At 38.1% G+C, this 27,084-nt stretch overlaps 3 protein-coding genes across 4 annotated transcripts in view; 2 read left to right on the top strand and 1 right to left on the bottom strand.

Moving 5' to 3' along the window:
- Nbr (exonuclease mut-7 homolog) overlaps positions 1–27,084 on the bottom strand; it is a 91,445-nt gene that overhangs the window by 17,940 nt on the left and 46,421 nt on the right. Inside the window, exon 2 of the mRNA XM_011315875.1 lies at positions 12,013–12,182. The gene's annotated coding sequence lies outside the window, so the exon portion shown is untranslated. The remainder of the gene's footprint in view (positions 1–12,012; positions 12,183–27,084) is intronic.
- Positions 60–13,784, top strand: LOC105273440 (probable G-protein coupled receptor B0563.6). Its single transcript, XM_011315877.1, has 5 exons — positions 60–587; positions 12,037–12,186; positions 12,509–12,759; positions 12,947–13,237; positions 13,444–13,784. The coding sequence occupies exons 1-5, from the start codon at positions 368–370 to the stop codon at positions 13,690–13,692; spliced, it is 1,161 nt and encodes a 386-aa protein (XP_011314179.1). The 5' UTR covers positions 60–367; the 3' UTR covers positions 13,693–13,784.
- The window catches only part of LOC105273441 (frequenin-1), a 22,090-nt gene continuing 16,127 nt past the window's right edge, over positions 21,122–27,084 (top strand). Inside the window, exons 1-2 of one of the 2 annotated variants that reach the window (XM_011315879.1) lie at positions 21,122–21,411; positions 23,476–23,809. In XM_011315879.1, coding sequence (XP_011314181.1) covers positions 23,746–23,809 — 64 coding nt within the window. In that variant the 5' untranslated portion in view covers positions 21,122–21,411; positions 23,476–23,745. Of the gene's footprint in view, positions 21,473–23,475; positions 23,810–27,084 lie in introns of both variants that reach the window. The other variant, XM_011315878.1, reaches the window with a different exon arrangement.

The following is a 27,084-nucleotide window of genomic DNA, read 5'->3' as shown; positions in this document are numbered from 1 at the left end:
TCTCAATCATGAAAACTTGCTGATAATCACTCGGGGCTGGAAGGGAGTCTATCACTCCCACACTATAAATTTCACATCGTAAAAAGCTTTAATGAAACAACTAATGGCAGAACTCATTAATTTTCTACGCACACCAATTTATATTTTCACTTCAAATAAATCAAACTAAAATTCTAAAATCGTGTTCTACTTTCATGGGAGTTGATTTTGAACTTGTGGGGGGATTTGAGAAATGTAGAGTGAAATTGTTTATGGAGATTGTTGTGTCGATGGACGGATTTTAATTTTAGTGGTTGATCTAATTTGTTTATTCATAATCTATGCGTATGGGTTGAGGGGGCGAGTGTGAGGTGTAATAAACGTCACGATGACGGAAAGAGTGAATGCGAGTGATGTAGAGGAACGTATTTGCCTGCTACCGGAAGAACTTGAGATCCTGGAGGATCCCAGAACAGCTTCCCTCAAACGGGTTTGCTACGGTATTGTGCTGCCGGCCATCTGTTGCTTGGGTATCATCGGAAATATACTCAATCTCGTTGTTCTCACCCGTAGAAATATGCGAGGAATTGCTTACATCTACATGAGAGGTGAGTTATCCGTTTTTCACTCGGGATAATCTAAGGACAATGCGCTTTATATTGCTCATATATTCTCATTTTCAGGTTTTTTAAATAAATTTCTTGCGAAACCTTTGATTAAACTTACGTCAGTAAATATAACGTTTTTGATTTTTATTATTATTTATGTGAGCTGCAAAATTTTTATCAGTCGTTTCTCAGAAATTCGTAAAGAACTTTAAAAAATCGAAGATGTTGACAATGAGACTTTAAATAATAGGAAAAAAATATATTTACCAGTAAATTTGAACTGGAATTTGTCAATTGGTATTCACACAGCCAAATGGCGATGTCATTTTTTTTTTTTGGATTTATCGTATTTACAGGGAGTTGCTATAAATTCGCGGATATTACATTGTGGATTCCGAAATTCGTCTTGAGTAGTCACTTTGAATGAGCGGCTCGAATGCCGTAAAAATAAAATAGGTAAATTGAAAAGAGTGAAAAAATAGGGGTTTATATTGTAAAGGGGTTGAAGGTCATAAATAAGTTTAACACGCAGACCATCAGGATGAGATAGGAGTAATTTGCACGCGTCGGAACATAGCCAGGGTTGTTCCAGGTAATTGGTTGGAGTGCTCGTAGATTTTCACTGCTCCCTTTCCCCCGAAAGCTCCCGTTCTCACCGCAGTTTACCACCAAAAACGGGTATATTGGGCCTAAAATGTACGAAATGGCCATCATGCAATCAACCAACTTTCGATTAACAACTCCATATCATCATCCCACAAATTTATAACCGTTATGAATTCGTTCTTCACCTCTCAACTCATCCACACCCCACCGAGTGAGTAATATTATTCCATGTTTACGTAATATCACTGATAAAATAGAATCGATACTTTTATCTGTGCGTGTGGAATTGTGTCATCCTGAAGAATTTTCTCTGGATAGACACCTGAGTGAATTGCTGCTCTCAATTTTCTTCTCTCTATCAAATCCACGACTAAAATTATCCCATTCCCTTTGAGCCACAGCATAAAAAAAATATCAAAAGAACATCTCACATGTATTATTAATTACCCCATGTATGTAATATGCAGTATGCATTATGCAATTGATGAAAGTACAATTAAAGAAAATTCGGAATTACGAAGGAAAAACGGGAAAAAATAAGAAAGAATAACAGCAATAAAATCGCCCTGGCAATCTCGTGGTTAATCCCGTTTTAATCTCGTCCGACCCAATTAACGTTGGGGAGAAAAATAAATGTAGAAACAAATAGGGGGAGATAAAAAAGCAGATGGCAATTGCCACTTGACAGGAATACCCATTTTCCCTCCTCAAGGATCTCCCAGTGGGAGACACCTTCTGCACGTTGATGGTTGATTTTTTCCCTTCTCAATTTTTCTTTTGAAAGCGAGACGTTTTTGCAGACTCTGGAATTAACGAGGATTATCGGGGGTGGTCGCACCCAGTGTGGGGTAATAAACCCTCAATCTAGTACACCGCGCGGTGAAAAGACTCAGGGTGAATTCCTTGATGTAAACAACACGAAAAGACGTAATACATTGAGCTTTGATGTATCAAAAAGAAAGAAAATAGAGAGAAATGAGAAAAAAATGGGGTTTGGACGGAGAGGGTGGATGGGAGGAATTCCAATGGAACGTTATGCATTTCAAACTAACATGAAATGCATGGGACATTGAGGCAGTGCAATATCTCGCGCCGAATATGAGAGAGAGTGCAGCAAGAGACAGACCGATTTCTCTTCTGAATATCAAACAGATCCTCCGTTTCTCTCCTTTTCTCGGATGTACCGAGCAGAAAGGACCTGGAGAAAGGAGAAATAAAACCCAGAGGGACGCCATGTATGCTGTACCGGAATACTGAGGAATATATCATTATTTACGCGTCTACAAAGTGATTTTCAAAAATTTCATGTTTAACTCAGAAAATCAAACATTACGAAATCCTCACATTTCACGAAATTTGTCAAGTTGTTTTTCGGGATGATGGGGTAAAGAGGTGGAAGGAAATTAGAGAGGTGCTATTCAAGTGAGAAGATAAATATTCTCTTGGATGGTGGAGTGGTGACCGCTCTAAATTTTATTCAATGATAATATTACCCCTCAAAATATTCCACGATAAAATTACTAGTCAAGACATTATAATGTAGATATATTACTTCGTAAAAATACTAGCCCGAAAGATATTACTAGTCGAGATATCGCGAAATCATTATATTTGTTTTAAAAATAATACCAATTAAAGGATTATCATTTTAATTGTTTATTATTTATTTGTTTAGTGTTATACTGGAAAAATATTTTTGCTCTCAATTATTTTCCAAGCGATATCCCTAATCGATTGTTTAAAAGTCGATTGTTGTGATTTACCCGGGGGACTTGGGGATTACTTTTGTTTAATATTTTTTTATGATTTTTTGCGATATTTCGAGTTTTGTTATTTTGGGAGGTACTCGAAGTGGGAAAGGTGGAGTGGTATGAAAATTTCGTTGGTTTACCATAGGTACATCCGAGATATTTGCTTATGTACAAATGCTGTAGAGGCCTCACGCAGGAATAAACCAGTGAGTGTATGAATGTGTAAGGTAAAAGTTACTCGGAGTGATGATGGTGTACAAATGTAGATGGCTGATACATTATGAATGGAAAAGGGATGAGAATCTTGTTTGAATCGTATAAACCATTTATCTTACACTTCTCGGGGAAGTGGTACATGAGTGAATAGTTGATTGAGTCGGAGCTAGTTTCGGGGTTGTTTGCATGTCTTCTGGGTTATCCAGAATGAGTGATAAAGTGAAAGAAATAACTGTAAATAGCAACGCACGTCAACTTCAAATGCTTTCATGCATTCATTGTAAAATCAAAATAATTACTGAAATAACGAATTAAATTCCTAAATAAATAACCAATAAATGAACAATCATGTTGGATTGTTTATTTATTAAATATATTAAGGAATTAATGCCCGAAGGTAAAGAAGAAAGGGCGGATTTTATGGTTGTAGAATTTGTAAAAAAATTGTCGAGTAATTGATTGATTGATTATGATATGTTGATGGCGGAGATGTCAGTGGTTTTAGGCGTGCTTAGGTCAGACGGTATTTCTCGGTCAATCCTTTTTTCACATAATTTTCGTACTCCCTCCCTTCAAAAATTCTCCTTTTTGTCTATCCCTCTTGTAAATACAATTTATTACCTCCTGGGGAGGCAAAGCGCACTGAGAATCGTGATTTATAACCGTTGGCTGAATTCCGATATTGTTTCTTGCATTTTCGCCGTAAGATTTACGGCCTCCTGATGCCTCCTGAATATTGCACACACCGTGCAGACCCTTCCAACACTTTTCCCGGAATGATTTTAATCACAATCATGGAGCTTTTGAGCCGTGCAAATTGATTCTGCTGGTGCGGATGCTCGTAAACAATCGCAACTTTTTTATCGGACGATGCGAATTCCCATTGGATTTCGGTTTTCCCACATTTTACCGGCCACTTCCGTCATTATTTAAAGGGAAATTAACCGGTGAATTTGATATTTGTCTTTTCAGTGGCTCCGATAAATTGTCAATTATCCATAATTATTGTCGTTATTTTTATTGATTTTAACATTTATTCACTTCCAAATGTCAGGAAATTTTGTTCGTAAATTAAATCGTTCTTTCCAAAAATAAAAAATAACTTCATATTTTTTTCAGAGAATTATCAATACAGTGACTTCATCAATGGAATAATAAGTATGAATTTTCCATTTCCATGAAATTATTGAGTAAAAATGCAGAGAAATGGCGGCAATAATGCGCACGAATTTCCGCGATTTGAGCGTGAATAGGCTAGAGAATAAAAAACATTATCCATAATCTCCTTATTATCATGTTGCGGTGCATGAGTATATGTATTAAAGTGTTCAGGGGGTAAATACTGGTATATTTAACGTGCAACTCTCCTTATCGTTCACGGTATTCCTATTATCCAATGCATTTCCTGGGGTAAAACCACCAGAGAATTCACGGAGATCGCAATCCCCAGGAGTACAGTATTATAGGTGGCCGAACAAAGTGTACCCTCCACTCTCAGCATAAAGTTCATAGGACACGTGCCGGTATGATAGTTTCTCTATGAATCTTATCAATATTCATGGTATTTTACCCACGACTCCTCCATACTGAAAATAATATGGAAGACCTGCGAGACGAGTGGATAAAAAAAATTATGATAATAATCCAATTTAGGGTTTTCAGAGTTTATACAGATTACTCATGAAATTAGCTGTTTTATTATCGTTGAATATTTCAGTGACACAAGTTTTGTGATATTGGTAATTACACAGGGGAGCCCTTGCGTGACTGTCTTTGGGTGCCTTGGACCTTTAACCGAGGAGATGTAACCTACAAACCCTTTGGATAGCCCTCGCCCTGTCTCTATTAGCGTTGACCCAGTGGTGCCTATCAATATTCATCGAGTTCAAAGCGCGTTGTCCTGGTCAATCAGCTGTTAATTTTCTGTCCCAGGAAGTTGGAGGAACCAGTGGAAATTAACTCCGTTAAATTGGATATGTTATTCTTGATATTCCTCACACCGATTTTATTTTTTAACAATCATTTTTCTGGTGCAGATGAAAATTCAGATTTCAGATCTAGATGCATTCCTCGATGAGAAAATTAATTACTAGAATTATATACTGTAAATGGAGTAGCAGATACAGATCAATTTTTTTTAGGGTTCTTACACGTTGAAAATTATTCAGTCAAAATTATGGAATAATTAACGTATTATTTTTATATTCTGTTCCGAAAAATTTATCTATTTTTCTTTCAGCGTACACTTTTCAGTGGCCGAATTCTGGAAGATCTAAGAAGTGTAAACCCCTCGAATTTCAAGGAAACGAATTGAAAAGTCATGTGACTAGATCGTTATTAAAAATTTCACCTGAATTTAATCAGCAATACCTATAATTGGCGTCGGATATCACTCTCATTGCCATAGAAAAACAATAGTGTCTGAGGAGAAAGGACGAGTGAATAATGATTCGTCTGGAGAGTGGAAAAAAAAGTGGTTCAACACAGCCAAAGGTTTTCGTGAAGGTTTGCTGAAGAAGTTGAGTACAATTACGAATAGTGGGCGGTGAGGGGGTGTGGGAGGAAAGGGGTTGGCTCGAAGGAGAAAGCAGACAAAGAAAGATGGTCCGGGTTAAATGAGAGAGGGGCGGAGAGGGTGGAATAAAGTTTAGTTCCCTCATCCCTCCTCCCATTCCCTCCCATTTTTTCTCCTTCGGACAACTGTTGTGGGGTATAAGAAACACGAGGAGGACTAGATCATGTTATTCGCATGCCACTATAAACACGCTCTCTTTTTTTTTTCCTATCATCCGGCTCTCTCTTTTACTCCAGGAAGAATACTTGGAGTTATATACAACCAGATGGTATATATCCTTCGAGGATGGGGGCCCCGTGGAAGAAGAGGAACAGAGAATTACGACGAGACTTGAAATAACAACCGCAGCGATAACATCGCAGGGGTACGCGTGAAAACTTTTTCATTTTACAACGCGAACATTTGGCCGCTATGACGCTGATTTTAACGGGGGGCTACACGTTTTTATGGATTGCATTTTTTATTCGAAAAAAATTATCATAAAAAATATTTTTCAACTCTTCTTTACAGTCGGATGTTACGTTTTTTATGGTGAAAATATAGTCCGGTCTCTCTGGCTCCTTCGAGCATTCCAATCATCTAGAGCTGATGTCTCTTCGGTCGAGACTCGTGTCATTTCCCGAATTTATATCCCCGCACAAGGGAATAAATGAAATTGCAGATGTTCGGGGATCGGCAATTGGATAATGAAGCGATTTACTTTGGCAACTGTCAAAATTTTAATAGTGCAATATTAGTGCAATATTAATGCAAATTAGTGGGAATTTCTGGGAAGTGTGGAAATGTGGGAAAATTTTTCGCAACGATTCGATAAATATTTTCCGCACATAATTCGCTTGTGAATATTCTGAGATTCTTATAATCTCGAATTTTCCTCACGTATCTGCGATTGAAGTTCCACGGGTTTTTCACGAATTTTCTTGAGTATACGAGTGCTCGAGGGGAAGGGAAAGGGATCATCGCGAAGGAACGATTGAGAACGTCTGGACCTCCGTTACTTGGCCCATTCCAAGTTTTTTTTTTCACACGAGGGGCAAGCGAAATAGCGGAAGTTGCGATTGTGGCCAAGAGAAGAATAAAAAAAAAATGGATTCTAATAAAAAAATTCTTTACAATTTCTCCTGGTGCACGAGAAGATGTGGAGAATAGATAATGCGTTCGTGATCCTCTTTTAAAAAATACCTCGGGGCCATTTCCACTTGCTGGAGGGAGGACTGAGGGCAATATATATGATTTCACCTCTGAAGTCCCGATGTTATCGTTAGTGATAAAAAAAATGCGATCATAACGAGACAGATACTTTGAATCGAGGGCATTGTTAGCCTGGGATTTTACGATTTTTTTTTAATTTCATTTTTAAATCCTTATAGCTCTGCCTTTTTTTTCGTGAATGGAAATCTCAAGCGTCAATAACTCAGTGACAGACCGATCGATCTTTTCCTGTTCGGTGCACCTTGGATATTTAGGAGTAAGAATCGATCGTAACTTTCGGCATTGGCCTCCATCGGCAACAATCCCCGTAAATTTCAAGTCCCCGTGCCAGTTATGCCAGTCTGATGGTTAAACTACAAACCCAGGGGTATTATACACAAAAATGTCCCAGTATTTTTTATTCCATCCCATCCTCTCGCCCCGTAACACTGGAATTACTCGTAAAAATTCAAGAAAAAAGTTTCACTCCAGTAACTCTTTCGGCTCCCATTTTTACCCCGAAGAGAGAGAAAATTCAGTTTCATCTGGAATCAGTTACAGAAAAAGAACGGAAAATCGAGTCATTCCATGTTCCAAATGGGAGGAAAAAAAAAAATTTTTTATCGGGGGAATGAAATATTTTTATCAAACTATTCCCATTTGAATGAAAAAACCATTCGAACTTCACTGTTAACAATCTTCGAATTTTCTTTGCTAAATTCTAGACAATCCTTTTACAATTCCTACGGAAAAACCAAAGAGGAAGATCCCTCCAAATTATTGCTTTAATTTTCTTAAATTTCAGGGCTTCTCAACGTTACACCACCCCCAACAAAAATATTAATGTTTTTTACTTGAAATTCAAAACAATTTTTTGTGTGTGTCATCAGGAAATTCACTTGCCAGGAGTAGTATTTCTTAAATATTTCTTGCAGTGTTTACAAATAGGAAAATTGTGAAGCAATTAATTTAGGGGGGATGTAACTGTATGAAAGAAATGAGTGCGATGTGAATGCCGTCTATCACCCTCGAGGGGCTATCAGGCTCCTGTAACCTCTAGCGACTTCCTCAGGGAAATGTTCTCCATCTGAGAGTACTTCCTCGTATCAACGTGGGGTAGAGGATAATGCCGTTGAGACGGTGGCAGTGTGCATTTTGTATGCAAACGCATGGTCGATCCTCGGAAAATTCTCCCCACTCGAATGCACCCGTTGAATATAATCCGGAAAAAAACGAAAACAGCGAGAAAATGTTCATGGTAAAACACTAGGATTGACTCTATCAAGAAAACCTTTTGTCCTCCCTCCATTACTCGTTATTTTTTTGTTTACACAGCACTGGGTGAAGAAAAAAGCTCAAAATAAGTGATAAATCCCAAGCGCAAGTCAGACTAATGAACGGTTCGTTATCACTCGATCCTTTGGCGAACTCGTAACGATACGAATTGAATTAAACCCTACAGCGATAGTTCACCTCGTTCAGTCGAAAATCAACCAATCACAGGAAGTTTCGTTGTCACTTGGAAATTTTTGGAAATTTTTGGAAATTTCTCTGATTCTTTCTTTGTAAATATTAAGAAAATTCAACCGAAAACGCCGGAATCAAATCGGAGGGTTCATTAATTAGGTAGTTGAACAAATTGTAAGTGTTTTTGAATACTCCGGTAATTGCCTATTTTTAATCTTTCATTTTAAAGTAATACTAATTTTAGAATCCATTTTTTAAAAATTGTAATCAGAATATTTTTTCCAAATTTTCAAAAAATATTTTTGGGAAAAATTCTATTTTCATCTTTCAAATGATTTCAATATTTTTTTGGACTGATAGAGAGGTCCGCTACTCAGAACTCACGACTTTTCCCGAGAATTTTCCAAAAAAATTCATTTTCATCGATTTTCAAAAAAAAAAATATTTTCAAGGATTTTCAAAAAAAAATTATTTTCATCTCTCAATTGAATTCAATTTTTTTTTGGACTAATCGAGAGGTCCGCTACTCAGAACTCACGACTTTTCGTGAAACCTATTTATCATTACAAATACCTGATTCGCGGATTGGATATAATTTTTTACATGAGGAATGTTCCAACATTAAGATCCGCCCCGACAATTCAATAATTCATAAAGTAAGATAAAAATAAAAGGAGATAGTGGGAGGGTTTCATAACCGGGTGTTATGCCTCAGAATCATCCCTCGACAGACCAATTAGCTCGAGAAGTCATTAATGAAAGATTGAAATGATAGAAATAAAGGAGTACCAGTACCAGCTGATTGCACCGGTTTTTTTTTTTTTATTCTCAACCCTCCTTCACAGACTGGATCTTGAGAGCCATCAAACGCAGATGGTTTGCCCTGGATATAGCGTCAAGATATCGAGACGGTAAAGTCCAGCGATAAAATTCAGGAATGTTCCCCGGAATTTTCACGAAAACGTTCATTTCTCTTAGCACACATCACGATGTCTCAGGCTCTCGAGTCTCCTCACACCTTCACCCTAACTCATTGTTATTTGGGTGAAAAGGGGATCCCGGGGTTGGAACAATATTACCGGAGAGATGCTTTATGACGCCAAAGAAAAGCTATTGCACTTCTCGTTTAAACTCTCTCACTGTCTTGAGAATGCCTCAGGGACATGAAATCCTTTCGTTATGAGTTTTCCTCGCATGGTTATGAGATCACGGGGTTCATCGACCCAGAACAACAGGTTATCACCTCGTTTTGAGGTGAGTCCTAGTCAAGAATCTCTCGAAAGAGAAGAAATTACTCAATTCACATCTCCACATTCACATCTCCACCGAATTTACACTCATTATTATTTCCGTTGGTGTCACCATTTTATTTGGAATTACTGGAGAAATTATCTCATGGAGTTCTCAAATCTTCTTCAACAATTAACAGTTAACTCTCTTGAGAACTTCATTAAATCTGTTATTTGTCCTTCCAAAAGTATTAAGGGAACAGGGCTACAACTTCAACTTCGATCATCATCCTCTAAATACTGTTTAGTCCTCTCATTGGGGTTTTACTCCTCTCAGGAGAATCATCGATGTTTCCTTTCACCCCATGACCCAACCCCATCAACAGGTTCCCCCCATTTTAACCCCCAAAGGACGAGCCGCAATTCAGTGTCCGTTATCACGAGGAAAAATGTCTTCTTTCTTTTTCGTTTCCCTTATCTAATTTGAGATTTTTCCCGAGTTAATTCTTATCACAGCCGTTGGGCATTAGACTACCCCCAAAATGAAACATACAAATCGATTTGAAATTAATCCAAAATTTGGAGATATTTTTGTCTGAGTTTCTGATATTTTTAAGACTTTTCAGAGATATTGGGAATAATTGAGAATAATTAATAGTACGGAGAGAACATTTACGAAGAAATACGTGCCCCGGAGAAATGGCGTAGCAACTGAGGCAGACGGTTCGACAATAAAAAAGCACGATGTCAAAATTCTTGAATTTTTATTCGACTCCCACCACGTGTTATTTTTGCGATCGTTTTGAAGAGTATTATTTTCGTTTTTTACAGCGTCTTTATGGAGTTCTGTTGTTTTTATGGTATTTTTCATGGTGGTCTCTGTATCGTGTATCGCATTGATGAAATCGTATCTGCGGAAATATAACCCCGGAAGTGTTCGGTGAAATTACCCCAGGTATTATCCCACGAAGAAAGGTCGATGACGAGGAAAATTCAAATCGTGAATATATTCCGATGGCCTTGGAATAATTACGGGGAAATTCCGGAATTATTGAGTAGAGTTATTTATTTTCTCCCTGTCCTATGAAATTACCGGAAAATAATTCCTCGTTTCGGATTATTTAACTTGTTCTCTTGATTTTCTGTATTTTTATGTAACCGCGATAAATTTTCACGGGGAATCACAAATAATTTGACATTAGGTCGCGCGGGAAATTTAAAATAAAAAATGGAATGGGTTGAGTGGACTTTCGAGTTTGTGGAGAAGTTTTTCAACTCGAATTTTTTGGTACTTGAGAATACTTGAAGTGGTAATTCGTTAGGAAATTATCGTCATTTTCTTGGTGACTCCATCATTCTCTGATGAAGGTGTTGAGAGTCTAGTCAATGGTAAGGCAGAAATCGGTGGGTAACTGACAGGGTATCCGGCCTTCGCAGATGGTCCTCGAGGATTGGGTGTAGGTAATGGAGATTTTGGTGTACAACCACTAGGCAAGTTATTGCTATACACTAAATGTTGTTAATGAAGAATTTCTTTCACTGTCTTTTCTCTCGAAATTTCAATCGATTCTATTTTTCGATACTCTTTGTGTATTATTACCAGAAAAGGAAAACATCATCTATCATTTTCGATCATTGTCTTCATTTTTTGCCAATTTGTGGTTTTTAAGATTGTTCCTCGTCTTTTTTTTTCTCTTCACGTTTTATTTGTTAACTGTATTTTATATCGATCCTGTCAGTGGAATTTAGCTGTTGCATCTCGGAAAATTAAATCAATAAATAATCCACAAATAAATTGAAATTTATTTGGGCTAGAATTTTTTTTATTCCATCAATTAATAGAATGGATATCTGAGCTTTCAATTTCATTCCCAAGAAAAATACCGAAAAGTGGAGATGTTATCATTTCAACGCACAATTGATTGACAAACTTTTATTTAAAACGAGAACACGCGCTTTCGGATTAGATATACGAGTTCTGCATGGACTTTCACCATTTCAGAATTAATTCAATATTTGAAACAGGAGTACTATATTTCGAGTGACAAATCAATTTCTATTCACAACATTCCCCCATCGCAACTCGACTCAACAATTTCTCCCATAAACACAAGAGAACACTAAAACCCACTTCTTGCGTTCTAATTATCCCAAGATTTTCTCAAGACCAAATACTCAAGCCCACACAGGTGCTAATTCGTGTCAACACTCAAGAGCTCCCAGGGGTAAACAAAAGGCACTGCGTGTGCTCACACTGAGTATAAATTCAACATCTTGGGAACAATCAAAATGGCCCGAAGCAGTGGAAATACGCTAGAATAGTCAGACCCAGTGCACAATGCTCCCCGCTGAGACAAGAGTAAAGTAAAATTCTCATAAATTTGACTCACCGTATTTTTATTACATTCCCACAGGATACTCTGCTGCAGCATTGCTGGCAATACTCTTCTGTATACCATTCGCCCTCAGGGTTCTCATCCACAAGGAAACGGGCAGATGGAGCAATTGGTCCCAGGCATTTTATCATGCCCATCTGGAGCTCTTTCTAGGGAATGCGTGCCTAGGTAAACAAACAATACGAAAAATTTCAATTAAAATAATTATCACTTCAACCACAAGTTGCATCATTAATTCAATCATTCAATCGTTCAATTTCCCCAGAATTTATTCATATTAAATTGCCCATCATCGCCTGAAATAGCGATAAACCCCACATAGTGCACAGTACTCTTGGGAAATTGCATTGTGGCTGTAAAATAATGAGGGTCCTGAATTAATCCCCTACCCTCAATAACTAATAGCTTTTCTTTTTAATGGACCACACGTTCTCCGAACGATGCAATAATTTGTCTCTATGTGCCACGAAAAATAATTCTTTCTCTCCAGGTGTTGGTGTTATGATGTTACTCGCACTGACAGTCGAGCGTTACGTTAGCGTATGTCATCCAGGTCAACACACCCGTCCATTATGTGGACCACCTCATCTCACAGTATCGCTCATACCTCTGGCAACTTTCCTCGTTTATCTGCCGAGTGTATTTCGGGGCGAAATTACAACCTGTCTAGTGTCGTCTGGTGGACCTCTTATCTATCAGAAGCGAGACAATTTGTCATTTATGCATTCTGTATTTTACCAGGTGAGTCTTCACCTGAATTATTCAAGCACCAGGTAGACCAGAAAACAAACCTTTGCTTTGTATTCGAGTTATTCTTATTATTTTTATTATTTTTATTAATTTTATTATTCTTATTCTGTCTGAGTCTATGAATCAAATTTATTCATAACACCCTGAATTAACATACAAAAATTTTGTTGAATTACAGGTTTACAAGATAGTGCTAGAGGTAGTGTTTAAGGTAGCCCCAACGATATTGCTAGCTGGCTTCAATCTTCGTATCATGCTAGTGTACAGAAGATCGTGCGAGAGGAGACGTAGAATGACACTGTCACGTACAGTGAGCAGCGGTGACGAGGATCCACGTACATTTGCTGAAGAGCGTCGTCTGGTTCTTCTGCTGAGTAGTACAAGTATTCTCTTCCTCGTTTGCGTCAGCCCAATGGTCATCCTGAACGTGACCCTGAGCGAGAGCAATTTGAGTCTGTATCCTTACCAGGTAACACCCCCATAACCATTACGACAGCTAGTTACACGATCGGATCATATTGTAGTTAATGTCACTCGAGGAATATCAATAAATACAGGTACTCGTGCACTTGATACCCACCCAGAGGATTCAACGAGAATCCCCTCAACGACTTGAATACCCACTAGATTCCACTACGACGAAAATTATTTTTTCCTCTTCCTCTCTCTCTTCAGGTATTTCGTGCCCTAGCCAATCTCCTGGAGATAATAAACTACTCGATAACGTTCTACATATACTGCCTATTTTCGGAGGATTTTCGTAACACCCTGATACGTACATTACAATGGCCATGGGGTAAATCCGGTAGGAACAGTAGGCGGATGCCAATGAAGAGATCACCCATCCCCAGGCCAACAACCACAACTACACCACCTACAACTGCTGCTGCAACACCTGGTCATGTAGCACGTGCCAGTGTGTGATTAAAAAATATTCAACATTTAATGAATCAGTGAACATCATTACGGTTTTCATTAAGCCTAAACGTGTAATAACGTGTAATAATTAGACATAAACGTACCTGTTTTAATTTATACATCTTATGACAAATAAAGTGTTCAGAGATAATTATCACTTGTCCATGAATTTCTTGATGGACACAATATCATATGTCATTATCTCGAGGACGTATGCGGTTTTCGTAATTACACTTTCGTAAAGTTTGGATTAAGAAGGTGAAACGCTCAGTGGCACTTAATGAAGTTTAACTACTGATGCGGTAGTGGCCTCTCTTTACGATACCAGATTAAATCCCAGCTCTCGGTGTTTACGGCAGGCTGAAGGAGCTAATGGCATCGTCCAGCTTCTCCACATGAAAGCACCATCCTCTTTAATACGTAGAAAATATAGTTTTCATCTTCACCGGTGAAAATTAATTGCCAACATAAAGAAGACAACCACTTCACTCCAATTCATGTTGCCTTTGATGTTTTTTAATTAAACTTCTTTTACAAACATTTGACCATTTTGTTCATTAGAGCATCAGCGGTTCTCACGTATCTCTCGTTTGACGTGGAAAGGTGTAAGAAATGCTGTTGTATATTTGAGATGTTGGACAGTGGATGCATGTGCTCTTGGATGAAATAGGTGAGGCTAAGACACTCAGTGAAAACGAGGCGACTGCTAACACGGGAGCCACAATGGAGCCCTTTCTATACCCGCATCGAGTTTAGAATTCCACTTCGCACCCTCACTAGACTATAAAGTGAGTCAGGGGATGATGCAGGACAGGGGGATGGGATGCTGGCTGGTAGATATCTCAGAATGCCCGGATAACCTACGGCAACGAGCCACCCCTTTCGCTCTGCACGTCTTCTTTGTCTTCGATGTGAAACTACTGCCGGGGCTTTAATTAATGATTTGACCGAAGTAAGTGCTTGCTACTGCGATACCGGCTGGCTAGCGCAAGTTTAAACCACATTTTCATGTACCGTCAACTGTACTGGCAAATTCCATTTGAATTATAATTAAGGGGACTTCAATTGGCAATTAAATTGCGGTGTTATCAAGTGTCACGATGGATTAATCTGGCTTTCAAATGGAAATCAGTGGTTTTCACGATTTCCTGGACTGTCGGTATTGCCTGGGGCACATAATTGCATGTGTGGGGAGCTTTATTCATTATTCATTGACTCGCCAGAAAGGGATTTTTCACTCGAATTTTCTTTTTACGAGAGAGGGTCCTGTGGGTATTATAGCCTGTTGAGGCGACAGAGTCCTGGCATGAAGACGAGAAAATAAATTGATCTCTAAATACCTAGAATGGCCGTAAGTGTAACCCGTAGCATAAGAATTAAAAATTTTCAAATAAATATTCAGTCTTTTGGAATTCTCGAACAAGTGGTGAGGTATTATTGGATAACGTATTTTCTTAGAAGAAAATATTTAATAATTAAAATATTTAATCATTCTATATAATAATCAGCTTCATACAATGACAATTGAATGATTCGATGATAAAATACCTTTCGGTCGATTTTATACGTAATTGATTTTTATATATATAACAATATTACGGATAAAAAATGTTTGCGACCGCCTGAGTCATGTCGTTATCACGGAGAGGTTGATATAATTCTTATCATTTATGGGCTTATCAATTTGGTGGGTGGGGAATGAGGTAGCCCGATATTGTGAATGTGAGGAAAAAGCCGATGACGTTTCCCTTGGATTCAAAATTGCATGGAGGATGCGTAGGTGTGGGTGTAGAAGCTGAGTGGGAGGATGGAGTTGGGTGGGCGTTGGTGGGTCGATACAGAGGGTGACTCGGTTGGAATCCGCAGGGGAAAGCCCTCGGGGGTTGTCCGATTCTTACCACAGCGTCTTCAGCCCCTGAGTGTCATTTCACTCCTCCAGTATGACAATTACATACCCAATGGTGTACTCCAAGTGACACCACTCATGGAGTCAGTGAGGAGTCCTTTTATTACTCATTTATTACCCGTCTATTTTCATTTTCCCGCACTACAAATATGATGGGATATTTGACGTGAGATTATCTGTAATTTTTTTTTAATTCATTTATCCATTTATGGCGTTTGCAATTGCATTTTTTAATTCATTAATGAGTTGGAATGTCGTGTTGAAACGAATGCACTTTATTCGGGTTTATCGCACGCTTTCAGGTTTAAATCCACCATTTATTTTTATTTTAATTGTTTAAACGCGGATTTATCCGGAGCTCCAGGGAATGCATTTTTATTTTAATTATCATCAGTTTTTATGTATCGTTTTTCAATAAATTTCGGAATGTCGGTATATAAAAAAATATACCGATTCGGCCCTATTTATATGGGGAAAAAAATAAAGTACATGCTTCGTATGCAGGTTTTATGGATTTTTTATGGGGAATTCCAGATGATGACACACTTTCCGGGATTAATGTTTCAATAATGTCAACTTGTGTATTGAGCATCACCCAAGTGACTGAATCCACAAGTTGATATGAAAATACGACCGCTTAACCCACATTTACAATTACTCCGTTATTACCGTTAATAATTTGAGTAAACCACTGAGCCCATGAGAGACGGGTGAATTAAAATTTTGTGATTCACCAAACCAGATGGAAGGTAAAATAGAGCAGAATTAATGGAGGAGTGGCTTTTTTAGCGATATGAAGGAACGCTTCCTCTGCCGAAAGGTCACGTTGCGATACTTTAACGGATTGTGAAAACTCTCAGCTTTTTTAATTTTTTTTTCCACTCGGTCTCCATCCCTTTTCTCCTTTTCATTCATTCGAGTTCTTTTTTTATCAGTATAATTGGATTCTCGGAGAGGCTGAATTATAAAATAAAAAAAAAAATGAAGAAGATGGTAAAGAGAAGTGGAATCTATATTTTTCTTCGATTTTTCATTCGCTTTCTCGGGTACATTAAAGCCGTTGACGATGAGCCCATGATTATAACGGCTGTTCCGTCCTAGAATCGTTATCCGTGGGATTTTCTCGTGGATGGGCTTTTATAGGAGTTCCATAAGAAATTATCAGAATCATGGGGATGACCTAGGGTGACTGAATTTTAAGTAGCTTCTGGTGTTCACGGACGGGTGGAAGAGGGTGTTAAGCTGGGGGAGTTGCAAAAGCACTTGGTACTCGAGGGTGAGAGGGTGCGAGGGTGAGGGCCCTTTGGCTGCAACCCTAACTGAGTCATTTCCGGTCACGTTTTCATTCGCTTGCACCGGACAACCCTCTACCTGACCACAGAAATTTACGGCGATTTCGTGTTGGCCACTTCTCCAGTGATGAACCACGCAAATCTCATTTTTTTTAATCTACATTTAATTACGCAATTTATCCATAAATCGGATTATACTAATTTTTTTATTCGCCCTGCGCGATCCTGCGGATTGCACTAGTGGACAATTCTTGAGATTAAATCACACTAAAAAAATCATTTCTGAAAATGTCAGTCATAAAATTGTCTGAATTTTCAATTATATGAGTTTGAAATCAATTATAATTGAGAACTTTCGCTAGATTATTTATTTATCTTGGAAATTTGGGGATATTTGGTTTTTTGTGGGAAAAACGTGAAAATTTAATGTGAAATAAATTGAATTTCAATATTTTCACGGTATTTCCGTGCTATATCGATCTGAGAATCAAAAATTTCCGGACACTTGATTGTTGTTGAAAATTTACCAGTTTTTACGTGAAATGTCTAGGACAATTTTTGAATAATGAATCTTATCGCGAAAATTGTATGTGGCGCCGAGAAAATTGTAATAGAAGCGAATATTCGTGTTGGGAAGATGTGGGATAATCTGGTGGGGATGAATAACGGAAGTGGGGGTAGAGGCGAAAAAGGGTGTGCAGAGGCTGTTTCATTTTTCCGGCTTTATCGCGGCGATAAACAGGAATGAGGGATGCGGGAATGGCGCCACAATGTCCCATTTGATGTTCCACCTTTGATATACATATCTTTTTTTGTCGGATCCCTTTTTGCTCTTAATTCTTGTGAGAATGATATATGGGGCAAGGTCATTTTTATCGGTCGAGAGACAACAGCTGTTCTGAAGGCGGGGGATGGGCTGAGGCGATTTGCACAGCAATTAGAGATGCAGAATGGCGGGAGCCAACAAGCTGGAAGTTAAATCGTGTGGTTGCATGAAATGGAAAATAAGATGGACGATTTAGGGCGATATCAGCAAGTAAAAGCTAACTAGAGTTTTTAGAAATAAATTTTTTCATCTTTGTGATTTTTGACAATTGGGATTTTTCAAAATTCCATGAAATTTTTCTCAAAAATATCACAGTTTTTAATATTATGATAAAAAATATCACAATGAACAATAGCATTGATAATAATTTTGAATCGTATCATTTTTTGGACTGTGATATTTTTATTGTGCGTTATTTAAAGTGGTAATCGATTTTTTTTCTTAATGTATAATTTCATGAAATAATTTAATTGATGTATCTCAATATTATCCCACGGAAAGCAGACGTTCAATTGTAAAATAAAAAGTTCGCATGCCCCCGATGTTTCACCCCAATATTTATTCATAAAGTTCTGATTTTTCCGCACGGATGTACCTGAATCTCAATACTGGAAAAATCATAAGAATGCAGTGGGAATTAATCAGTATCGCATTCACTTCCTCTCGAATGATATGAGCTGCTGTGAACGCGGAGGAAATCAAACGAAGCACGAGATAAATGGAAAGTGGTCAGGTTCCTGAAACCTCGATAGCCATCGCCAACAGCGAAAATCGATATAGACATATAGACCTACCCTGAAATGCCGTATGAAAAATGAGGTACTTCAATGCGTAATTGCACACGCTATACTCAGAGGCAAAAAAAATGGCAAATGGAAACAGTTGTTGTCCCACAGTGGCCATTACAATAAGCATTTTGATCCAAAAAATCAGCATTTTGATCAGCAAACAGGTCTCTCAAGAAATTGCTAAAGTGCGTTCTCGTGAAAATCTGTGAAACAGAGAGCGAAACTCTAATTTTAAAAATTCTGCTATTCTGGGTAAATTTCATTAAAATTGTTAATGACCTTCGAATCGTGGGGGACAAACCGAAGGATTAATTAATTAATCTAAATCGATAACGATTTAGTGGGTTATGACTGAGAAAATTGCATCGAGTGTCTTAAAGAGGTGCGATAATTTGACGAATTATATTTGTGCAGAAATTCAATGAAAGATTGAGGGAAAGTGTCTTCTACATTAATCAACCGTAATTAACCGCAATTAACCCTTCCTGGGGCCTTCCTGTTGCACATTAGTTGTCGATGTCTGGATTGAGTGTCTCGACGCGATAGTCAGTAATTGAAGAGTTAATTCATCAGAGTATTCAATTCTCTAATGCAATCCAACAATCGAACAATCCAAAAGCCACAACATTGTCGCAAAATTATCCATTAAATAACAAAAAATCCAATTTCCTCGAATTTTCGAGATAAAAAAAATCAGCTGACCATTTCCAATTGAATTTTCAAACTCATTAATTTCGAATCCGGACAACTGTTACCGAAATTTAAACAAATCCTCAACACTATAATTAATCACGCTCTTTAAATAATCCGAGATTAAACCCCAATAAAAAATGTATAAAATTCCTACAAAAATTGAGATTGATGTTCCGACGGGAATTTTGAACCCCGCTAAATTCGATTCACCAATAATCGAGTAGACACACGGAAGCACTCTCAACCAGAATCTATTTTCCTTCGACGCAATAGTTGTAAAAATGTAATAACAAAACAGTGGTTGCATGAACCCCTTGGGAATGTGTGTGCATTACCCCAGGTGTCTGTCCATACATCGAGGGCAACTGTTTCGATCCATGACGAAAACACTTTTCTCTTTAAAATACGGTGGGAAAAAGGGGTGAAAGGGGTAGAAGGGGTAGAAGGAGGAGGAGGAAGAGGAGGAAGAGGAGGAAGAGGAGGAAGAGGAGGGGAAGGAGGAGGGGTGAACCTCTCGCCTATCCCCTGAAAATCCACCACCTCGTGACATTTACCAACACATGTCCACAAACTCATTGAATAGCTTTTAAGCACCGAGACACAAGTTGTACGTTAACTTATCTCCAGCGGCCATTCATGGTACCCTATTCGATGGCGGATCTTCGCTTTACGCTCCTCTACACACCACTCATTCGTTGAGATAAGAAAAGCTCACATACAAGCTACAAACCCACTCCCAATTCAATGGAGAATTACTTTTTCAGTGACTTTTACCTCGCGATAGCTAAAGTTAATCAGAATCGAAGCCCTGGCGACCTTCAACAATATCACGTCCATCTGTTGAATAAATATCCTATAATTTTATTTACTTCTATTTACTTTGTACATCAAATCTGTACATCAGCCTCGCGATTTCCCTTGATAGCTCTGATATTCCTGATATCCCGGATATTCCTGGGTATAAAGGGGATTGAGTCAACCGATGAATTTGTTTTTATCCAACAATTTTCGAGTTTTATATTTATGTGTTTTCTCACTTTGTTCGGTGTACTGCGGAATTTTTTTTGGGAAAATCTCTCTTTTGACGTTTATTCAACTATCGGACTCAATTTGAGTCCAGAGAAATTTTAAAACGCGAGGACATGACGTATCGGTTGGAAAGAAGATTGTTTCATGAATAATTTATTGACAATCTGTTTTTGGTGGTTGGAGAATTTTTTCATTAACGTTTGATGTTGAATAGCGTGAGATTAGGTGTTTAATTGAAAAATATAATTGGTTTCATTTCGGAATGATGGAATAAAAAAAAGCGCTTTCATCGGGAGAAAGTGATAAAATCTATGGGCTTGCCTTTTTTCATTATTCTTGACTAATAGATTACCAATGCAGAATGATCACACGCTCATGGCTCATTACCCCAGGTGGCAAGTTGATTATCGGCCTCATGCCTCTTATCACGCGACAATAAAAAACATTCCATTAATTACAATTGCTCCTTGCTTTTCAATTGCAATTGCACTCAATCCTCAGAAAAAATATTCCCTAAATATTTCGATGGAAATGAAATAAAAATTGACACAATAAAAAATAAAAATAACAGAGAAAAATTCTCATTAAATTAATTTGACAAAAATGAGTCCAGAAATGACAGAAATTATCTGACAAGTGTAAAAACTCAGGTTCACTCCGTAATTTTCCATGAAATTATGGATACCTTGGGATTACGGAAGTGTCACGTAATTTTTTTTGGTAATTTTTCTCGCAATGGGAGTGAAATGACAAGAAATTTCTAACATTGCACTGGCGCTTTTCCTGGTAGGTGATATGGGAAATTGTGAAAGCGCGTGCGCCCTGGTGGTACTTTCCTAGCGAATGCCAGCCGTATGACACCACGTATATAAGCGAGCCAGTCTGACGCCGGGGCCCGTAACGTTATGACGACGTACCCCCGTTAACTCCACCGACGGCAACCCCATTGTCCCAGGAATACAATCGTGCCAAGTCCCCACTACTGTTCACCAGTTCCTCTCGTTATTTTATGAATGAAAAGTTGACTCTCACGGTGCAACATCAATCATCATCAATTTTTTCGCTTCACCCCCTCGAGACTCACCAAAATTCCATTAAAAACTTCAATTCCGTGCATGACATCATCATTGTCTTTTTCATATTTGTGAAAGTGATGTGAAGTTTTTAATGAATCGAGTGAGGCTATTATTCGTGAGTGGCTCAAGTTTTTCATTAATACTCAAGAGAACCACCTATTTTCATTAATGTCAGGGTAATTTATGGATTTATGGAATTTACTTAATGAGAGTTACATGCCCATCATCTCCTTGGAATATTCTACCGACACCGGGCCAAGGGCGAGAAATTTGGTGCACGCGGTGTAACATCACACGACCAATAGTTTTTGCGCCAATTTTCTCTCTCTGTCATTTCTTCCATCTCGTTTTCATTCCAGCTGGTTGTAAGGATTTATCTCGTTCATCCACTGCGCGTGCTGGCGTACCTCCACCTCCTCATCCTCGATCCTATCTATATCGTTATTGTTCCGTACTGTGGAACACGGCGAATACGGATTTTCAATTCGATTCAAGTCTGAAGAGAATAAACGTCTCTATTTTCTTGGACGAATTTATTTTTTAAACCACTATTTTCTACTTTTGTTTGAAGAGTTGTTGCCCATGGTTTTTCATTTTTCAGTTTTTTTTTCCAAATTTATGAGAAACGCTTGATAAAATTCACCTGAAAAAATACCGTTTTTCAGTTTTATTATTATCCAATGAATTTTTTAAAAATTCGTGGGTCATTGAATAATAATAAAACCTAAAAACAATATTTTTATCATCTGATCCCAGATTTTTCGGAGATTTACAAAAAAAAACATGGGAAAGGAGAAGATATCGGCGATGACTCCTTAATGTTTCCACTGGTTTTAGTCAATTGTTGAAAATCCAGTCCTATCACATCCCATGCCGACTGCAAAATCGAAAAGACTTGATTTGACATGAAGAAATTCAGCCTCATGAATTTCAAAACCCGAGAATTTTTATTTAGTAATTTACCCGTCCTTTGAATACCGAACAAATTCCAAGACATCGCTGAAAAGCTGTTTCACTGTATATCCAGAGAAGAACGAAATAAAACCGAATTGTTCCTTCTGTTTTAATTCAGTCTAAAGTAACAGAGTCCCTCAAAGACACCACTTACAACTCTAATTCCCCCAAGTTCTCCACTAAACAGAATAATCCTCGAACCAAGAATAAACTCTCAATTGGATAGAATCTTGTTTTCCGTACTGGAGTCACATTCTCATATTGAAAATTTTCCATCAACATGGATTAACCAAGTGTACTGAGAAGAAACGAGTGAATCCTCGAAAGCCTGACAGTAAAATCCAGCAGGAGTGCATAATATCCCTCATTAAACATTTCTCTCAACTCGAAATTTCACTCGAGATATTTTCGAGGCACAATGCAGCAGTGGAAACAAAGAGGGAAACCATCCAAAATGGAGAAGAATCGTTTCCTCCTAATCTCAAAGTAACAGTTTGCTCCTTAACCCTCTGTACTGCAAGGGCTAATGACAACCGTAGTTCAACCATTTACCAGTGCTCGGAAAATTCTCCTCCCACTGCTTTACCCATCTCCCCTATTTATCCTCGTTCCAGATATATACTAAATTAAGTGCCTCATCTTTTTCCTCACTCCATTCTCTCATTTATCACCAAGTCACTGGATAAACGGTAGGGACGAGTGGATCCTATGAACAATTGTTTACCTGTAGAAAGTACTAAACTCAATTTAACGACACTTTTCCGGAAATTTTCCGCATACGTCTTGCTGCTTCTCTTCTTTCCGACTTGCTAGAGTTTCCATGAGATAGTGAAGACACTGTTATGTGCACGAGTTCAACACGCGATAAACTTTCATAGAAACCCTATCCACGAAACTTTACAGTTTTATTTCAAAATAAAATGTTCTTATTCCCGAAAGGGAAAGAATTACAGATGGACTTGAGTGGAATTTTTTATTTTAAAGGGGCGCGATATAAAAATTTTGCCATTCTATTTAATTTTTACATTTTTTGGATAAAGAGATTTTTTCTCTCAGTGGCTATCCATTTTTCTATCACACACATAAATTTTTTTTTTCAAGATGGCATGAGGCATTGACATTGCCTGGTACTGTCTCTGTCTCATTAATTACCCCGTCAACCTCCCGAGCAATTTTTATGCAATTAATGCAAAGATAATGCATAATAATGCCCGTCTAAATCTAGAAGGAAATTGTGCACCGAAGAAAAATAAGTGGAGATAAAAAAGTCAGCCGGAATAAGCCGATAAATTTTTGGTGGTGCAGAGAGGCCAACGTGAATAAATCTCAAAGGACAGGTTTAACGGAGAAAAGGGGATAAAAAAGAAATAGCCGGAATGTACAAGAACCGGTGAAAACGTTGAGGTGAATTAACTTGGCTCGAGTGAAGTGAAAATCCACCAGCGAAACCTGGTGGGTTTGGAAACATTAAAAAAACAGAAGAGACGAAAGAAAAATGGGAAAGAAAAACAGCAAGCTCAAGCAGGACACTATTGATCGTCTGACCACAGACACCTATTGTAAGTCCAACCAATTTTATTGAATAACGCTACCGAGATAATCCCCGATCCAATAAGAATCATGGTGTGCGAAATCAAGACCAATTCTCTCTGAAATTCTTGTTAATTACCCATTCATATCGAAAACGAATGAATTCAGAGGAGAACGTTTACATTTCCCCCTTAAATCATTCATTACAGAGATAGCTCTCCAATTATTTCACTTGATAATTCCATTACTTCAATTTATCCTGTCCCACCCACCACTTTATTATTTCAACCTTTTGCAAAAATAGAAAATAGTCGAGCTCTCACGTATTGCTACATCAAATAAAAAATAATCCCATCACAATTGCACGGTGTTTTTTTGCACATATTTTTACCTTCTCAGTCCCAATTCCCTTTATTGGTTTCCTGATTCCGCACTCCGCAATATAACAAAAAATTCCCACAACTCCATACACACAACAATGATACCACAGCCTCACGTATAATTTACTTTTCGTTGAAAAGTTTTTCGAATGCACTCCACGTGTATTATCGCTTTGTTCCCCCATATGCCACCGTTTTTTTTTATATTCAACCGATGAATTGCCACCCACATGCCCGGAAAGCCGAAAATAAATTTAAAAAAAAGGAGCAGATAAAAAGTTTGCGTTGAGGAATAAAACATGTGCTGCACCACCATAAAGCATCAAAAATGGGGCAAACCGGTGAGAAAAGAGGATGAGATTGATGTTGAGAAATTTTCAACAGCCGAACGTAAATAATTGACATTAATTCGAGGTAATGTTGTAGATAAAAGCCAGGAATCTCTGCAATTCTCGTGTAGAATTGTCATGTAAAAAAATTTGGAAGTGCCTTCGGGGTTTGTGAAGGGATAGTCGGGTGGAATGAGAATGGATTGTCCCTCAAGGCGTGTGATAGGGTTTTCGGGTTGAGAGAGGAAATGAGGGGATGGGGTGAGAGGATTTGAGAGGGAAAAAAGGGGTGGGTTATTCCCTGCAATTCTTCCAGCTGACCTGTGCCGAGTTGAATCGAATAAAATGGCCAAACATGTAGCGAAAGAATTTACAGGACAAGGTCGATTCTCCCACAGAAATTTAGAGAGAACAATTCTACCCAGAAACAGCTGATCTACATCATGAAGTTATTTTATATCGGAATACTGTTAATTTGTTGATAAATTAACTGATTCTTCTCGCTTGGGTGTTAACTCTCATGAACGCCATTGCAACGCGAGAAAAATACCTCCACGCTGCATCATAAATTATATTTTCATTCATTTTCCTGTTTCCATGAATAGTAGAAATTGGTTTCTCTTTCATTTTTATTCTCAAGTACAGGGTGGCACGTTCGATTCGAGTTTTCCCATTATCTACAACGAAAGTGGAGGGAGATCGATGAAATATTCAGCAGTAATATCACCAGTGCGCCAAAATTATCGGGTGTTTGCACGGAGAAAAATTCTTGAGATAAATTCCCGTGGTACGCTGAGAAAAAAAATTCTTTAAGACCCGTTTACTCGGGAGAGGTATGCATTTTTTTAAAAAAGGTATTTCTACCCGATTAGGTCCCGATAATAATCATATTGAAATAAAATTAATTAAATCATTTCCTATCCATAAAAAATTAACATAATCATCGCCTAAAGCAATATAATTATAATTATTAAGACTTAGTGGAAATTATCGGGAATACAATTGGATAAAAATAAATATTTTTCTCAGATAAATGAATACTTGTCAAAATAATTGCTTTACATCCGAGGAACGGCGCAATAATGGCGCAACAATGGCGCAACAATGGCGCAACAATGGCGCAACAATGGCGATACACTAGCTACGGTTAATTGTAAAATGCAATGAGATTTTGGAAAAAAAAGGAAAATTGGCTTTTCGGTGATTGTGACGAGGGGAGGGAATTTAACACGTGCGTTTGATTCGCAACAAGAGGCCCGTTGTAAACAAACACGACTACCCCTGAATGGTCTCAATGTACCTAGAATTGGTATTGTTGCAGCGAGTTCTACTGGATTACGTGTAAAATTTCCCGGACAAAACACCGAGAACAGAGAACTCCCCGAGTGCCTATCACCACAGTCCAAGGGAGAAGGAATCTATACACATGGGCTTTTATTATTCATTCCCATTCACATCGCCGTCCGGTCTGTACTCCCACCTTGACGAGTAACCGATCAATGTATTACTAGAGCTTTTAGCACGGGAGGAAAAATATTATTGATTTCATAGGGCAGTGAATCCCTCGGTTTCATTACTCCGTACGAAAATTCATCAACACCTGCATTTCATTCAAAAATTCATTTTTTTATTCATTTTTTTATTCATTTTTTTATTCAATGAAATTGCAAGACCGGAGGAAACCCGACATTTCGATTATTTATGCAACACTTTTTTAATTAAACTCTACCATTTGATCGACCGAAGGTGCAACTGGGAAAAACTCACCAACAAATACATTTTAACTTGCAAAACTCGACATTTTGAGCACTGGAATTCCGTTAAAAATTCATCTCCACATATCTTTTTCCTCGAGTTTTATCTCAGCGGTAATTAACATTTTGTGTTTCCGTGTGTATCAAGGGAAAATAAAATGCCGGGGATGTCTATTAGATATGTATTACATTACGTATTCTCCGTCACCTCAATTACCAAATTAACGTGGCGTTCAATGTGATTACAGTTGGTAGCATTAACACGAATGCTTCGTATCCAATGGCTTAATTTTAAAATGATGCCGGTATTATCCTGTGATTTTTGCCACCCGGTGAGAAGCCACGGCGTTAAAGCTCGATATAATGTATATTCAGGCTCATTATATTTTCATTTAATCCACTTTGCGCGGTTGGCTCATTTCGCGGATATATACTGTGAGCATCTCTGTGCACCTTGACTCTTAATAAACGAGAAGTGAGATTTACCGAAAGTACCAAAAAGGGTAGATGTGCCATTACCGTGTCGGCAAATGTACGATATCTGGTGGACGAAATTTTCGGTGCGGATTTTCGATCAATATGCAATGGCACTCACATCGTATAATGCAATTACCTCTTTAGAGGTGCACGTGGCTGTTGAGATTTCATCATTCCATTTCCCATTTGGTAAATTTTTCAGCCGGCTTTTCCAGCTGTATTATTTATAAATCGGCGGTGAGAGATCTAACACTTCCGGTTGTGGTGGAAAGGTCGTTTCAACAGTGGCAACTATTTTCGTGTTTATACAGTGCGCAAATTCATGGGTTGATGGTATCTCGTGCATGTGTACTGGAGATTCATG

Source organism: Fopius arisanus, unplaced genomic scaffold (genome assembly GCF_000806365.1).
Source record: "Fopius arisanus strain USDA-PBARC FA_bdor unplaced genomic scaffold, ASM80636v1 scaffold00005, whole genome shotgun sequence".
Classification (NCBI taxonomy): Eukaryota; Metazoa; Arthropoda; class Insecta; order Hymenoptera; family Braconidae; genus Fopius; species Fopius arisanus.
This window is presented reverse-complemented; position numbering and strand designations above follow the sequence as displayed.